This window comes from Sporobolomyces koalae (genome assembly GCF_050403365.1).
Source record: "Sporobolomyces koalae JCM15063 DNA, S_koalae_JCM15063T_v1_ctg11, whole genome shotgun sequence".
Lineage (NCBI taxonomy): Eukaryota > Fungi > Basidiomycota > Microbotryomycetes > Sporidiobolales > Sporidiobolaceae > Sporobolomyces > Sporobolomyces koalae.
This window is the reverse complement of record NW_027481760.1, coordinates 130576-146869: the sequence shown is the minus strand read 5'-3', so window position 1 is coordinate 146869 and position 16294 is coordinate 130576. Positions and strand designations below refer to the sequence as shown.

The 16294-nt window shown below is 57.2% G+C and overlaps 5 protein-coding genes across 5 annotated transcripts; 1 reads left to right on the top strand and 4 right to left on the bottom strand.

The window, feature by feature from the left end:
• Positions 1 to 263: 263 nt before the first annotated feature.
• On the bottom strand, positions 264 to 1642 carry JCM15063_001130 (ferritin-like domain-containing protein; the record flags this gene model as incomplete). The annotated part of the gene is made up of 5 exons (XM_076677919.1): positions 264 to 588; positions 659 to 970; positions 1043 to 1298; positions 1363 to 1431; positions 1492 to 1642. 5 exons carry the CDS (start codon positions 1640 to 1642, stop codon positions 264 to 266), a joined length of 1113 nt encoding a protein of 370 aa, XP_076534875.1.
• A 1600-nt stretch (positions 1643 to 3242) lies between these two features.
• On the bottom strand, positions 3243 to 4699 carry JCM15063_001129 (ferritin-like domain-containing protein; the record flags this gene model as incomplete). The annotated part of the gene is made up of 5 exons (XM_076677918.1): positions 3243 to 3630; positions 3699 to 3969; positions 4040 to 4345; positions 4415 to 4483; positions 4552 to 4699. The coding sequence occupies 5 exons, from the start codon at positions 4697 to 4699 to the stop codon at positions 3243 to 3245; spliced, it is 1182 nt and encodes a 393-aa protein (XP_076534874.1).
• A 1083-nt stretch (positions 4700 to 5782) lies between these two features.
• On the bottom strand, positions 5783 to 8956 carry MGM1 (dynamin-related GTPase MGM1; the record flags this gene model as incomplete). The annotated part of the gene is made up of 7 exons (XM_076677917.1): positions 5783 to 5893; positions 5960 to 6088; positions 6157 to 6186; positions 6255 to 6424; positions 6501 to 8131; positions 8200 to 8722; positions 8791 to 8956. The coding sequence occupies 7 exons, from the start codon at positions 8954 to 8956 to the stop codon at positions 5783 to 5785; spliced, it is 2760 nt and encodes a 919-aa protein (XP_076534873.1).
• A 618-nt stretch (positions 8957 to 9574) lies between these two features.
• Positions 9575 to 12573, top strand: JCM15063_001127 (uncharacterized protein; the record flags this gene model as incomplete). Its single annotated transcript, XM_076677916.1, has 6 exons — positions 9575 to 9596; positions 9655 to 9769; positions 9846 to 10417; positions 10489 to 11309; positions 11374 to 12469; positions 12542 to 12573. The coding sequence occupies 6 exons, from the start codon at positions 9575 to 9577 to the stop codon at positions 12571 to 12573; spliced, it is 2658 nt and encodes an 885-aa protein (XP_076534872.1).
• Positions 12574 to 12984: 411 nt separating this feature from the next.
• JCM15063_001126 (RlpA-like double-psi beta-barrel domain-containing protein) lies at positions 12985 to 14049 on the bottom strand (the record flags this gene model as incomplete). Its single annotated transcript, XM_076677915.1, has 3 exons — positions 12985 to 12999; positions 13074 to 13354; positions 13425 to 14049. 3 exons carry the CDS (start codon positions 14047 to 14049, stop codon positions 12985 to 12987), a joined length of 921 nt encoding a protein of 306 aa, XP_076534871.1.
• Between the last annotated feature and the right edge of the window lie 2245 nt (positions 14050 to 16294).

The following is a 16294-nucleotide window of genomic DNA, read 5'->3' as shown; positions in this document are numbered from 1 at the left end:
GTTTGAGCGCGCGAGCTCTGAGGCTCTCGAATCTTATGCCTAGATTTGTTTGCGCCCGTCCGGCGGTTCAGCCATAAGACTCATGTCATCGGTCTGTGGGCTTTCGCGACGATCTCTTCACGGCGTCTCGCACGAGATGAGCTGCTCAGAGACAGGTATGGGATTACGAGTCGGGGGATCAAACAGATACGTCAAAAGGGTACAATAGGAGCGCCGGACGCGCTGAAAAACAGAGGTATGGCTGAACCAGATCAGGTAGCGTCCTAGAAGATGAGGGAGAGGGCACCTGCAATCAAGCCAGCTGCGGCGAATCCCCCAGCCTTGGCAGAGACGGCGCCGTTGGTCGAGGAAGCGCGCGCGCCCGTCGATGCACCCGACGATCCGTTCGACGAGGACGAGTTCGAAGCGTTCTGGAGCACAGTCACGTTCTGAGGCGAGAGCTCGAGAATGACGGGTCCGGCCACGACGGACTTGTCGTCCAACGAGGGGCCAGTCGTCAACAGGAGGTAGGTCTGGCCACCAGTGATGTTCTGCGACGGGATCGTGCAGGCGTTGTTCGACCATTCCGAGAAGGCCGAGTCGAGACCACTGCGGAGCTCGCACTCATGTCAGTTGACATCTTTCCGAGTAAGACCACAGAGAGAAAGGGGCGACGCACGATGCGAAACCACAGTAGAGGGTCTGCTCGGTGTTGACGGCCGAGGCGTTCGTCGGCGCGACCTTGAGCTGGCTGCCGAACTCGTAGCTGGTCGAGTTGAGCGTGAGCGCGGGAGGGGCTTGGATTGTCGGGGCAGATCCCGAGGGGCACTCCTTGAAGAGCGCAGAGGCGGCGCCGACCACGGCCGAGGCAGAGAGAGGCGTGTCGAAGGGCTGAGCAGGAGGGTACGAGTTCAACAAGCGCACGAAGGCGTTGTGGCGAGCCTCAACCGTCAAGATCGAGCCGGCAGCCGTGACGTATCCGGGAGTCGAGCTGTCCGAGTTGTATAAGGCGTCAGCAAAGCATAGCCAGGCAAAGCGAGCTTGAGCGGAAGAAGCAACTCACATGTCGCCGGCAGCTCCGAGGTACGCCGAGACTCCGAGACCTTCAACAACTTGGGACAGGGCCAAGAACGACTTGATGTCGGTGTAAGGGAAGTTGTAGGTGCAGGCTTGAGGGGGGTTCTCAACTCCAGCCGCCTTGAGGGCCGTCGTGAGGAACTCGACGTGGGCGTGCTCGTCGTACGCGACTTGCTCGAGGATAGGGTAGACCCCCTTGTAGCCGGCAGCCTCGAAGTCGGCTTGCGAGAACTTTTGAAGCGCTGTCGGGCACATATCCCGGATTCAGCACATCTCGGCAGACACTCAACAACGTCGCCTGCTCACCTTGCGAGTAGAATGTGTCCTCGAGATGTTCGAGAATGAGTGCGAATTGAAGGATAGTTCCATCGTCGGCTGTTGGCATAAGCGGGAGGTCAGCATGCGCTCGGTCCGGAGTGGGGTAAGACTGCTTACCGCCAGAGGTGACCGAGCTGCGCTTGATGAGATTGGCCTTCTTGGCCTGGCGAGCGATGATGTCGCGCTTCATCTGCGGAATGTCCTGGGGGACAGAGGCGGCGGAGGCAGCGATGGCGCCGAGAGCGAGGAGGGCAATTGCGGTGCGCATGGTGTCTTGAGTAAAACGAGGGTGGGTAGTTGGGAGTGTTGGAAGACGGGTAAGCTGGTAGAGGCTGGTGAGGAAGAGAGAGAGAGAGAGGGAATGGGGGGATTCTGTCAAGACAGTTATTCGAATGCTGGAGCTCGAGCGATGTTTGCGAGGGGCCCACTGTCATTTCGCATCGTTCTATCGAAGTTTAGGACGCGTCGCTCCCCGACATTTAATCAACTCCCTAACCGGGACGCTTATGAAAAGTTCGGTTTAAGACTGATCGACATCCTGCCGAGCATCGTTCGAGGTCCGCAACGCGCTTTAAGCCAAGGCATATGGTGACCGGAACGCACCTCCATATGCCGCAGCTGACCAATGTGCTGGTCGTGCGACGCGTCGTACACAGAGTACAGCGAGCGAAATCCAGGCCAGATCCCCGGTATCGAACGAGCAGGAGATCGGTGAAGATATTTGCGAAGGTCGCCCGCGAGTCGTTAGCACAGTTTGGCTTAAGCTCGAACGAGATGCTCCACGCGAGCCGAACAGGGATCTAGTCGTTGCAACAGGCGTTGAGTCCTTGCGGTTCGAGCCACGATGTGCAATGATGCGTTTGCCGAAATCTGCCGGTTGAGGGTCCGAGCACAGTTTTGCTATCTTGGAACCCAACATTGCCGGTATATGTAGTTGTACAAGCTTTGCCGACTAGCCTCATCATACCATACTGTAGTTGAGTCTACTGTATGCGTTAAAGAGCGAAGTAATTACGACGGTAGAAGCAGATTGCGGCCTATTAGTAAAAGGCCTTGGCACAGGGTCAAGTGCACTCGGGGTGTACTGTAGAAGTGATGGCACGGCAGAAGAATCGATGGCTTGACGGCCTGACCAGGAGGGAGTGCAGACTACAAATGAAGTCCGGAAATCGTTCCGTAGAGCCATTAATTGGATGCAAGACAGCAATCACAGTTCCCTTGCTAGCTTATGGGAGTCCCGGCCAAAAGTCTGCCAGCCTGTACTCATACGGCTCATTAGGTTTCTATGTGCGCGCCTGGCCGCAGTGCGACACAAGCCACCTGTTAGATCCCCCAGGCTAATCTGCACCTCCGTTGACCGCTCATCTAACGTCACGCCTGTCAACTCGCAAGGATTGAGCCAAGACCCAAAGAAGAAAGCTACTGATAAGATTGGTTCCACAAACGAACACATAAAATAGGCAGAAGACCTTGCGATGACTTGTAGCATATTGGCGAAGTCAGAGTGGCTGTGGAACGTTCACCAGGCCACTCGAGGACAGTACAGTGTGGGTTGCCTGGTGCTCGGATTCATGCGCCTATCCTTCTGAGTCGGACAAGGTCGTCTGCGCAGGGACCCCTCCGCCTGTGAAACTCTCCCGAAACTCCGTAGGCCCATCCGCAGAATTGATGAGGCAGAAGTCATTTTCGACTGCAGTGACAACAACAGTTTAATCTAGAACAGCTCGCTGTGCTTGCAGAAACAAAGCTCGATGTGTTGTAAGAAACAATTCCATTCCGTTGCGAAGGCAGAGGTAGGTTAAAAAGTACTATGAAAGAACTATAGGGCATAAAGAAAGACAAAAACAGATATTTACTGCGAGTACAGCTTAGGCAGAGGCGGAAGCCGAGGGAGCCCTGACCGACGCAACGACCGACGAGACCACGGAGCGGATCGACGCGACCGGCATCGAAGCCATGGAGGACATCGAGCCCATAGCGGACATCGAGCTCATTGCCGACTCCGTGGGCATAGCCGACGACGAGGCCATAGCGGTCGACGAGGCGGACGACGAGTTCGAAGCCGCGGCAGGGCTCGGGATCGTGACAGTCGAGTTCTGGGGGGTGGTGTCGATAATTCCGGGACCGGCGAGAACGAACTTGTCCTCAAGGGTGGTCCAGCGGGTGAGGGTGACGTAGGTCTGACCGGTGGTGATGTTCTCAGTCGGCACCTTGCACGAGCCGTTCTCGTATTCGGTGAAGGCAGCATCGAGGGAGCTGTAGTGAGGATAGACGAGCTTGTCAGTGTCATGGTCGGACTCTGTCAAACAGTAAAAGAAGCTCACGAAGCAAATCCACAGTAGACCTTGTACTTGGAGAGGTCAACCTCGGAAGAGTTGGTCGGAGCGAGCGTGATGGTGTCACCCATCTTGGCCGCGAGTCCCGACGAGACGGTCAATCCAGGAGGACCCTTAATGGCAGGGGCGGATCCCTCAGGGCACGACTTGAAGAAGGGCGAAACGATGGAGACAACGTTCGCCGCAGATTGAGGAGTGTCGAAGGGAGCGGGGAAAGGAGTGTAGGAGTTGAGGAGCCTGATGAATCCGTTGTGGCGGGCTACACAGACGTGAGAGTGAACGAGTCAGCCATAGTCGGAGGTGTGAACACGGGAAAAAAGTAAAATTACCCTCAACGGTGAGGATCGAGCCAGCAGCAGTCACGTAGCCGGGGTCGGAAATGTCACCAGCAGCGCCGAGGTAGGCCGAAACACCAACGTTCTCAATGACTTGCGAGAGTCCGAGGAATCCCTTGACGTCCGAGTAGGGGAAGCCGTAAGTGCATTGTTGCGGCGGGTTCTCGACACCGGCAGCCTTGAGTGCGGTAGTGAGGAACTCGACGTGGGTCGCCTCATCGTAAGCAACTTGCTCGAGAAGGGGGTAGACGCCCTTGTAGCCAGCGGCCTCGAAATCGGCCTCCGAGAACTTTTGAAGCGCTGAGCGGGACAAGAAACAAAGTCAGTTGAGATCGAGAGTTGAGCGACGACGAGGAACAACGGGCGAACCTTCCGAGTAGAAGACGTTCTCGAGGTGCTCGAGAATGAGCGCGAACTCGAGGATGACAGCGTCAGAAGCTGTCCGAGGTGGGGACAAGATGTTAGAGACGAGCTGAGCTAGGATCCCGCGTGGCGAGCAGACTCACCACCGGTGGTAACCGAGTTGCGCTTGACGAGGCTGTTCTTGGATTGACGGGCAATGATGTTGCGCTTCATCTGGTCGATGCTGGGCGGGACAGCCACAGCGGAAACCGAGGCGGCGCCGAGGGCGAGAAGGGCAAGAGTGGAGCGCATGGTGGGGAAACGGAGCGGGGAAGTGTTTTGGGAGGCTGGCTAGAGGAGGGTGAGTGTAGGAAGGAGTAAGGAAGCAAGAGCAGGCTGTTCGAGGAGTTTTATGAAGCAGAGGCCAAATGGGCAGTGTGCCCCGAAATTCGCAGGCGGACCTCGTTCGATGTCGAACTCGTGGTGTCGCCCCACGCCGTACAGCTCTGTACCCGAACGGCCGTCCTGAGGCAGCGGCTAGAACGATCGCTCGATGACGGGATAGTTCGATGACATCAGAGAAACTCAAACAAGTTGCCCAATCAGCTCGACTTTCCGCATGGGCCGATCGGCTCAAAAAAGTGGACCTAAAACCAAGTTGTAAATTAAATGCAGGAACTCGCATGCATGCGAGGCACTGTCGATCGCGCTACTCTGCACCGCTTTGAAGCGGTCCGACAAGCGAGAGTCGCCGCAGCTACGACAAGTCTCTGCTCTGCCGCACGGTCCACAAGCTCGGGGCGGCGTCCTGTACCTCTGCAAGGCTTTACAACCTAGCCACTCACGGCATCAGGGGGTGTTGCGACTTAATACACAGTTTCCTTTCGGGGAGAACGTCTCACGAGCGAATTCGCAACCGAGAGCGCAGTCGCCTTGTCGTCAAGTTGCCGAGTCGAGTGATTTCAAATCGCCGACAGAGCTCGCGACGTCGGCTTCCGAGCGTAACGGAATCCTATTGTTACTGTAGAACTGTATCAGGCAAGGGGCGGACTATAGTCGCTTAATACGGTCAAGAAGCGGAGGTGCAGGGCTCGCAGAGATAGGTGGGTATCCGTGGCGATTGCAAGTTTGAATACAAGGGGAATGGTGCACAGCCTACAGACATACAGGGGACTGACACTCGCACACAACGCGCACAAATACACACCTCCACCTGACTTTGCCGCCCTGCAACCTTCTCGAGCGGGAAGGGTCTCAGAAGTTTCCGGCACCACAAGGACGCGGCTTGTCCCGATTGAGATCCGACTCGGGAACCCCTGGACAAGTCCGAGTGACCGTCATGGTGGGATCCAAATTGCGTTAAGGCCGAGGAGGACGAGATGATGCGGTCAAGACTTAGAACATCCCGAAAAGTCCTCTCTTGCCATCTCGGGCTCGCCTCGGATCGTGATTCTGCTTGGCCTTGTCACGTTGCAGCTTGACCAAGCTGTCGAGTTTCTCGGCCACCTGAGCGAAAGCGAGCGTCAGCCGAAAGGGTCTTTTAAACTGAATATTCGAGCGGGCGAGTGTTACCAATTCGAGCTTCTCTTTTCTCTCCTGCAGGGCGAGGTGTTTGTGCACGATCGGGTTCTCCCGAGCGAAACTGATGATTTCGGAACGGTCAAGATCTCCAGACAGTCGAGTGTCGATTTCCCGAGGGAACTGGAGCGGAAAGCAAGGTCAGTAGTTAGTAACTGGCAGTGGATCAGGTCGAGGAGGACACAGCTCACTTGATAGAAGAACTCGACTAGCAACTCGATCTGTCAAGCACACGGAGCGTCAATAAGAGAGAATGATATTCCACACGATGGCGAGGGGCGCAACACACGTTGATGAATTGCACAGCCGAGCTGGACAATTTGTCAGCGACAATGTTGAGGAACGCTTCGGGACAGAACGCTTTTTGCTCGGGCCCAGCTTTACACCGTCGAGACTTGAGTGCCAACAGTCGCAGTCGCAAGATTGAGGATCGAGAGGAAAGGAACATGGCTTCACGAGCTGTCAAGGTTATACAGGAACAGTCGCATCAGCTTGGTTCAGCTCGTCTGATTAGCCGAGGGGGCTGTCGGCGTACCTTTCGCGAGCAGTGCAGGGTTGAACGCGGGTCGGGTCGGATCCGACATGCTTTCGTCTTCCTCCGAGCGCTCTTCGCCAAGGGCTCGTGCTTCCCTGCGCCTCTCTCTTCTCCGTCGCTCCGACTCTTCGACTTCGCCAACGTACTCCATCGCGCCTCTGAGCTTCCTCGCTCCGACTGTGTCTCGAATCTTGGACAACGCTCCTTCGCACATGTTCAGTTCCTTCTGCACCAGATCTACCGCACGTTCCCGTCCGGCATTCCACTCGAGGGGTTCGACTTCGACTTCGTACTTGAAGGGCTTGACTGAATTCTCAACCTGATCACTCGTGAGCGTGAAGCGTTCCCTGAGGATCGAATCAGCAGTGGCGTTGATCCGTTCAGCCGCGCCTGGATGGTGGATGAGAGGTTCTTCGTTCGCGAGAGTGCCGAGACGATTCCGGATCTGGTCGACTACGAGTTGCGTCGCGGCCCGTCCGATCCCGCTCTTGGTCAAGCTCGATGTTAGGTGATCGAGTTTGCGCTGCCAGTACACGTCGAGCTCTTCGGGACTGATCGAGCGGTCGTTCGCGAGCTTGCCGAGTTCGGGCGTCTTCGGATCGAGCCAGTACTGGCTCGCGAGTAGGTCCAACACCTGCTCGTCCAGGAGGTGCTTGAGCATCTTGCGTACGTCGCTCTTCGTGAAGCTCTTGCTCAGTTGTCCGATGCGCGTCTTGAGCTCGTCCATCGTCTCGGCGACGTAACTTTCAGCCGAGATTGTGCGGTCGTTGTACTGCACTTTGAATTGGTAGCTCGCCTCTTCGAGTTCGAGCGCGACCGCGTTCGAGATCGAGTGCAACGAGCTCGCCATTGATTCTTCGAGCACGTGCATGAGTCGTTTCTTGAGAACATCCGTGCTGACGAGCATTCCCTCCTGGTTGAAATGTTGCGCGTTGTCTTGCGAGTAGAAAAAGTCGGCTTCCTGGGCTCGAATGGGAGCGACGAGCGAGCCGGTTTCCTCTTGGTCCGAAGCCGACGTCATCGCGCGACCGAGGATTGACCGAGATGGAGTTGAGGCGGTCTCGAGGTACCGCTTCGAGGGTTTGCACACGACTCCAACGTACCCGAGCGCGAGCGGGTAGCGATTGTTCGCGAGGATCGCAGCGCCTTGACTCGGTTCGACGAGATCCATTTTAGTGACAACTCCAATTGTACGCATGCCGAGAGGATCGACACGCTTGGCTGCTCTTAGGGCAGGCGAGTTGGCGAGGTCGACGTCTGCAGCACACACGGCGAGGATAATGTTGGGCGACCTGATGTACTTGTCGCACAGCTTGGCGATTTTCTCTTTGAGCTCTTCCGGCTGGTCCATACTCGCGATCTGCACGTATCCAGGCAGATCGACAAGGGACAGGTCGGGGACGTGTGGGGAGTGGATGCGGAGATGGATGGGCGAGTCGGAGACACAGTCGGCAGCGGGTACAGAGAGATTCAAGTCCACGAGAGTTTTCTGGACGATCGAAAAGTCCGTAATGTGACCAGGACCGAGCGAAGGGAATTCGGCATAGGTCGAGGGTCGAGGGTCTGAAGGGGTCGAGGGAGTGTGAACTAGCGTGAGCTCGATTGGTCGTCGAGTGACCATGTTGTCCCCCCTGAAGCAAAGCAGATCGGTCAGCCTGGCGAGTCAAACAGAAGACGCGGGATGAGAAGCTGTACGCACTTGGGCAAGAACTCTCTGCCGACGATCGCCTCGAGCACACTGCTCTTGCCGCTGCTCTGACTGCCGATCACGACAATGCTCGGCAAGGTCAAGCCCGATTCTTCGCCGATACTCAACAGGATGGTCCTGATCTCGATCAGTTTCCTCGTCAAGATCATGAGGTCTTCCGAGGCGTCCTGGGCTGGTAGTGCCTCGGCATCGACGATCGTCGGTAGCGTTGCAGCCATGGCAGTTGCGACCCCGGCAAGCGCATCCTTGGCTCCAGTCGGTCGCTCACGACGATCGGGTTCTGGTCCGTTGCCGTTCTCGTCGGGCTCGTCCTCGCGCGAGAACCTCTCCCTCCATGCCTGCCGGAATGCCGCGAGTCTCGACTCTACCCCGGTCGATGTGTCTGCCCAGACTTGGCCCGCGGTGAGCGAGACGGCATCGAGCGTCGAGTTGAGACTGTCTGCGGCGGTTTCAAAAGCGGAGCCCAACTTGTCGTTGATGTCCGAGAGGCCCGTGACTGCACTTTGCTTGAAGCCTGTGCATGATCGTTCGTAAGCGAGACGCGAGGGGACAGAGAGAGCCAGGAGGGCACGAAGGACTTGCCGTCGACTTTCCATTCTGCCCACGTGAGGGCTCCAGCTCCGACGCCGAGTCCGAGAACTCCTCTGCCAGCGGTCCTGCCTGCGAGCCTACCGAGGCCGGACAGGATCGAGACGGACCTGATGTGGAGATGACGAGTTGAGCGATTCGCGACGGCGGCAGGCGACATGGGCGACAGCGGCCGTCGAAGCGCGCCAAGCCGCGAGAGGAGCAGAGGCGATACCATCGACTACTCGCGCACCGGTAGCGCTGCGAGGAGGATGAGGGCAGGCGCGCCGAGAGAGTTGCACAGCAATTGACGTCGAAGCGAGGGGGCGAGCTGAGCAGTCTGGATGAGGTTCGCGATCGCGGTCGCTTTATAGATCTGTAGTCGAAAGCAAGACGGGCGACACTTGATAGTACAGGCGTTGCGCGTTGCGTGATCGATCTGCCGTACGCGCTCGCACTCGCACTCGCCGGAGACCAAGACATCACCACTTTGCGGCAATTAACTGTAGGCCGTTACCGTCTGAATGTTAGACTAGCCAAATCATGTCGTCAAGGAGCGAGACAGGAGAAAAATGTTTGTGAATTGTCGAGAAGTGTCTCACAAGCGAGTGTCAATGTCGATGTGAGCCGCAAACTTCATCACTCCCAGTCACGTCTACTGAGTTCGCGCCAGTGCTTGCCGAGCTCGTACTACTCACAAGCTCGCATTACATCGAGCGAACGCGCGTCTGGGGCAATCAGTGCTCGACATTCCCCTCCTCCGCCGCCTCCGCTTGGCCCGTCCCGCCTCGCCGCCAACATGGCAGTCTCAGGCATGTCCCGTTCTCTGCTTTGTAGTCACATCCGATCGAGTGCCGACCGCCTCACTCGCGCACTCAGATGGGCAAACGGGCAAACCGATAGTGTTCACGCGAGCAGCGCTCCTCTCGCTGTACGCCTCGCCCCTCGTGCCCAACAAGCTCGAGGGCATGAAGGAGCTCTCCGAGTGGTACGGGTCAGTCATACCTTGATCGCCGCGCTTGCTCCAACGTGTGCCGGAATGCATCGCTCAACTCCCTTCGCCTTGACAGAGAGTACACGACTCCGCCCTCGCCGCCCGTACAACGCTCGCAACTCCCTGCGAGACAATCTTCGTCCCATGCCGTCCCGCAGTCGAGCGCGTCGGGAAACTCACGCCGCTTGACCCCGTTCGTGTCCGACTCGAACCCGTTCGCCAACTTTGGCAGGTTCGGCGTCGACGGAGGCCTAATCGGCGAACCTCTCGAGATGCCGAGGCGCAGAGGCGGCAGGAACGCTATCAGTGCTGCGGGAGCAGGAGCAGGAGGAGGCGAAGCTGCACCCGACGGGAAAGATCTCGCACCGCACCTCCAGTCCACAGGCAAGAAAGGCAATCGAGAACGCGATGACGGCGCACTACCGCCGTGGGCAGAAGGCACGACGACATCGAAACGAGACACGTTCTTCAAGGAAGAGCGCAACACCCGGTCGACTCTGAACCGCAACGGGAACCTCACTGGCGCAAACAGCGAAACGAGAAGGAGGGGAGATCGCACAGAGGTCAGCACGATCGAGCGCAAAGACAGGCGCGGGCTTGGGCCTGCCGACGAAGGGGGATGGAGGAGTGTCGGCACGACGAGAGAAGGTTCGTTCCGCCTTCCCGACACTCGGCGTTTCCTTTTAATCTCTCCAGCGCTGACCGTGACATGCTCTTAGAACGGGAGAAACGTCTGTTGAGGAATCAAGCGACCAGCGCGACTGATTCGCCCAGGAGGTTCGACCGTGATCGTCAGGGCAACACAAACAACGACAGAGTCGACCGCGAACGCGAACCCTATTCGCGTGGTAATGGAGGAGGTAGAGGAGGACCCGCCTGGATGAATGACGACGACGCGGGGTCGTCTCCGTCATGGATGGACGGACCAGCGAACGGCAACACGTCCTTGTCCAAGGAAAATGCATCTGCGACACGAGAAGACCGCACTCGAGGCGACGCAGAGCTCGAAAGTGTCACGCCTACGAAGAACAAGGACACGGACTGGACTGCGGGATCGGGCGCGGGAGGCATCGACAGCATCCAGCAGTGGAAATTGCAGATGAAAGAGATGGAGCGCAAGGAGCGCGAGCGAGACTTGCAAGACGCTGGCATCGAAGTCGCGCCTACTCCGCAAGCATCCGTCTTCTCGGACCTCACTTCACCAAAGCCAGAACCGGCCTCGGCTCCAAAATCCATCTTCGAGGATCTCGGTATCGTCCGTTCTCCGGCTCCAGCTGCCGCCTCTGCACCTCCCCCCGGCTTGGACGTTGGACAACCACAGCAGCGCAGTAGCGAACCCGCTGGAAGGGCATCGAGGTTCGCCAAATTCTTTGATGGTAAACCGCAGTCTCCCGTTGCCCAGGCAGCGCAACCGCCGCCCAGTGTATTCGGGGCTCTAATGGGCGCCAATCCCGCGACTACGAAGGCCGGGGGCAACGGCCCGAGCAAGGAAGATACGGAGAGCATGACCAGGCTCATGGGTATGCTGCAGGCTCAAGGCGTACGTTCTATCGTCTCCTCGTCGGCCCAAAAAGCCGCGCCATTGACGAATTTCTTGCGAACAGACTCGTACGAGCTCACCCGCGACACCTCAGCCGCCCATGCTACCGCAAACCATCGCTTTCCCACCTGTGCCCGCTCCGTCTGCGCCACAACACGATATCGCTGAATCTCAGTCGAAGCCCGGGGAGTCTCGCTCGAGTAGTCGCTTCAAGTTCTCAAACTCTGCTGCTCGAAGTGCATCTCCCTCGGTATCGACTCGATCCGTTCCACCATCTCAACCTCCGAGCGCAATGCAATCGCCCACGACTCCGAGCCAGCAGGCCCCTCCGCCACCCCCGCCAGGTTTCGCCGGATACCCATCTCAGCAACAAGTCCAAGCTTCTCTCAACCACCCGACGCCTGGACAATTGCCTGCAGACGGACTTCGCTCTCCGCCTCTCCCTGTGCCGCGCGCGATGCAGCCACAGAACTCGCAGCATGCTCGCACGATCTCGTCCACGAGCGAGGGACCCTCTCGCCCTTCGACTACTGCCTCCAACCATCCCTCGGGCGTTACTTCGCCTCTCCCGCAACCTCGTGGTCCCAACCCTGCACAGCAGCAACATCACCTCAATGGCGGAATCGCATTCGCGCCTCCACCGCCTCAGTTCTTTGCCAACAACAACAACACCCCGTCAAACGGCCAGAGAATGCCTCCACCCATGCCACAAGGAATGAGCCATCTCGGCATGTTCCCACAACAACCTCCGCACGGGCAAATGCCGCCTCACCACCCGATGATGAGTCCCGACATGTTCCGCAACCTACCTCCTCCCGGTGTCGGTGGAGGCATGCGATCGCCGCCACTTGCTGCCGGTCCTCCTGGAATGAACGGAATGGGCTTCCCTCCCCCTCCCCCTCCTCCTCACGGAATGTTGCCGTCTCCACAAGCTGGAACTCGCAACCCGCAACAACAACCTCAGATGATGTTCTCGCCTCCGCCTCCGCCATCTGGACAATACCCTCAAGGCTCGAGGTCGGGAATGCCTCCGGGTGTGAGCATGGGCGGAAACGCCGGTGCAGACTTGATGGCTCTGTTGAACTCGGGCAATGGAGCCATGAGGATCGGAGGACCAGGACCTTCCCCAAGCCACCTGCCACAGCAACAGCAACAAGGCAGTGAGTGGTTCTTCCTCTTATCGTCTCGACGAGACAATCGCTAATGCTCCAAACTTTCGTCGTGTGAACCAGACCTGCCTCCATTCTTGATGGACGCAAGGTAGACCTAATGTCAATTCTCATCCCGAAGCAAAAGCATGTATATCCCTTCTTCTGTCGAAATCTGCGAATTCCTCGTTACCTGAAGCGCACCCGATGTCAGTTGTTGGATACCTCTCTGCCTCTTCCTTTCGTCGATCTCATACGTGCTGTTTCCGCTCCCTGCTCTGATCTCGCTTTCTCTTTTTCTCCTCGCGCTCTTTCCCTCTCCTTCCTTCTCGAGACAATTGTATGTGCGTGTGTGTAAACATCAGACTATTCTCGCTTCTGCACGTGCAAAATGCACGCAACTCGAAGAAATTTCCGTATGACAAAACCTTGAGCAATATGATATCAGGATAGGATATAATAGATAATAGTCTATACAGTACGATACAAGATCCAGAGCTTGGATCAGATGAAGATCAGAGCTGCAACTAGATGAACGTCCACTGTTTAAGCGAAGGAACGGGAAACGTCAGCGATCGAGCTCGGGGTATCGAGAGACACTGGAGTGATTTCTCACCTCGACTCCATGCAATCGACCAATATTGACATCTGCAAGTTTCGAGAACATGGCCGGACTGAAATCGAGATCTCCCCAAGCGCACCCGACGCACCGATCTTGCACGACCACTTCGACCGTGTTGCCTGCGTACGTTGCTCGGATACGTTTGCCGCAGATTGGGTTCAAGTTTGGGTTGACAGTCGCTCCTGGGTACGAGTCGTACAGGAGGTGAGAGACCGCAACGATGGGAGAGTCGTCCGTGGCGACCGTTCCGCAGGCTCCGAGTCCGGGCGCGAACCCTAAAAAGCAGAACATTCGGGTCAGATCCAAGGCCTTACCATTGAGGCTACACGAAAGAGCTGGACATACAAGTCCCGTCGCCAGTGTGTGTTCCGTCCAAAGAGGTAGGTGTCGGAGGAGCGGCAGATGTAGCTTCAGAGGTGGCAGTTGCGGTCTCGGTAGAGGTCGAAGAGGTTGTCGTCGGAGTGGCAGTCGGTACCTTGGACCACACCGCAGTGGAGGAAGCAGAAGCAGTAGCTTCCTGCGCCTTGCGCCGTTTACGTTCTGCTTGTCCTCGTAGCCAGCGTGAACTGTAACGCTTGTCGAGCGATCGAGCGTGCGCGTCACCACTCCTCTTGGTCTTCTTTACCGGCTGTGCCGAGTTCGCAGGAAGGCTCCGCTTGAGGATATTGTGCGGCTGGTGAATCGCTCCGAGCTCGAGATCAAGACTAGCTTGAATCTCGTCGTCAAAGATGGAGTCGGCAAGGATTGATTCATCGCTGAACGTCGACGTCCACGAGACCGGCTCGCGAGAGATTTCATCGTCGACAATTCGGAGAATAGGGTGACGGCGAGCTGGTCGCACAGAGCGATGACGCAGGAACGATAGCGGAGAACGATGCGGTGCAGGAGGTAGGGGGATCGCCGAAACGAAGGAAGGGTTCGCCGCGACGGTCAGGAGACAGGCCAGGAAGAGCGAGGTTGGATTGAGCATGGCTGTTGCGCTGCTTTTTCGATTGAGCGAGAGACTGGCGGGCGGTCGCGTTGCGAGCGAATTTAGTGTGGTTGGGTGAGAAGAGAAGCGATGCAAGCCAGTCGTGGTAGACATCAGAAGCGCCTACAGCCATCTTGCAATTGCCGGGTCGAGAGAGGAAAGGAGATAGATGGCGAGCGGGGCCGAGAAGGTCAAGAAGAATTCGACCCGCCATCTTTCGCTTTGCGGACAAGAGGTTCGATGCACCTTGTACTGCGCTAAGCGGCTCGTGTGGTCGTGTCAGACAGCGTTACTGCGGCGGTAACGTGGTCGCAATTGGCTGTCGAAGTCACGGAGATGAGGGCGACGATAATCGATCAATGGAGAGGAGGCTATGCGGTGCACGTGCCGGTATAATCACAACCCGGTGGCTGTCCAGGTGATTTCTTGTAGCGATGTGCCGTAAATCATGACTTCAAACTCGAGGTTTAGTCACACGGTCCTGCCAACATGAGACGAATCGGCCGATCCCTCGCGGGTCCCGCCGCTCGAACCTCTTCTCATTCTATGCTCGAGCTCGTCTAGCCACTGCAGGTGTCTCGTGGGGCAAGTCCCTTCATGCAGATGAACACCGCGCACGGATTATCGAAGGGGCTCGGAGTTTACGGACGAGAGACACACGCAAGCGAAATGATCGAAATGTGCTCGACCCGCTTTGCAAGGTGTCAGGGTATCAGCTGATTCCCTCTACGGCGCTGCGGGCCATCAATCTGTACTTCTTTCGGTACTGCTCAGCGTGAGGCTCTGAACCCTGACTCTGCCTTGTTTTTCGCTTCTGTGCCACCCTTCCTCGCTTCCTTCACGAGACCCGCACCTCTTCCGAAGCTATGAGCCCTCACCTGGTATCTGTCCCCGCCCCGTTTCGCGTCCGTATGGCGACGGTCGGAAGCTTGATGCAGTCTATTGCCGAACGCCTTCCTCACTTGTTGAACGAAACGGTGCATACTGCGAACTTCGCCGTCATCCCAGACGGCATCGCTTGTGCAGTACTTGCGATCGCGTCGATAAGAGCGACGACCGCTCAAGAGGCTCACGAGAACCCGGCCATTCACGTGCTCCTCTCGAAAGAGATCGACACGAGCCTCAGCGCGAGTGCATTCAGGCCATCTCGGTCGTAGACGACTGTTGCTGACAGTTGGGTCGAGATGTAGGCCATCGCCTCGTTCGCGGTTCGGCTCAGTCGCTCGAGCTCGGACGCGGAGGATGCCACGATATTTCACGCTCGCATCGCGCAGTATTGGTCTGTGCTTTGTCGGAGCCAGGTGAGCGCATTATAGTCTTAGCTGAAGATGCGGAGTACTCCTGACAACTTCAGTCAAGTGACAGGGGAGCTCGCCCCGGGCTGAGCTCGTCCTCCGCGTTCCGCGTCTCTCGTCATCGGTCGACCAAGGGGCCTACTATAGCCTGCCGTTCCACGAACTGCGGAGCTTCCCTCTCGAACCTTTCGCGGCCTTCTTCTGCCAAGCGGGTCTACGTGACCAGACCTTCCACATCCCCTGTTCTGCCGTTTTCTTCGCGAGCTCTCTCGAGCGGCTCCACCAGCTCGCTCGCGAGGTCACGGACGAGAGACCTGGCTCAGATAGGCACAAAAGGATCACCGTTGGGATCTACTTCGAATTGTGCTCGATGCTGCTCTACCATCTAGCTACGCAGAACAGTACAGCTGGAGGCTCGATCCTCGCCTTCACGAAGAATCAATGGGCCCACGTCAGGCAGGTTGCAGATCACCAGGGTAGCGAGACGTTTGGTACCTTTGGGTTCCATCAGAACCGGCGTTTCCTCGGTGAACGACATGCCGAGCTCGTCGAATGGTCCATCGCAGCCACAGACTGGTGGTGTCGAGGTCACGTAGGCGAAGGAGATCGATGCCACATCGTCATCGCTTTCGAGAGGTTGCAGGTAGCACTGTACGACATCTTTGAGGTGGAGCCAAGTCGTGTGGGTTCACCTCGTTTACTTTTTTCCCGCTCAGTCGTTTCACGTTAACATTCTTGTCTTGTTCCAGCAAGGTGTTCCCGCTGTCGACAGTCTCTCGATGTCTCACAGAGCGCATTCTCCCCTAAATGACCCTTTCTCGCCTCTCGCTCGTCGTTCTTGAACGTTCCTTTCTTTGATCGCTTACACCTGCCGATTCGTCCTGTCATAACCTTTCTACTACGAGTGCAAAGTCGTTGTGGTTTCGCTTGAAGCCTGGGGGAGAATCGAT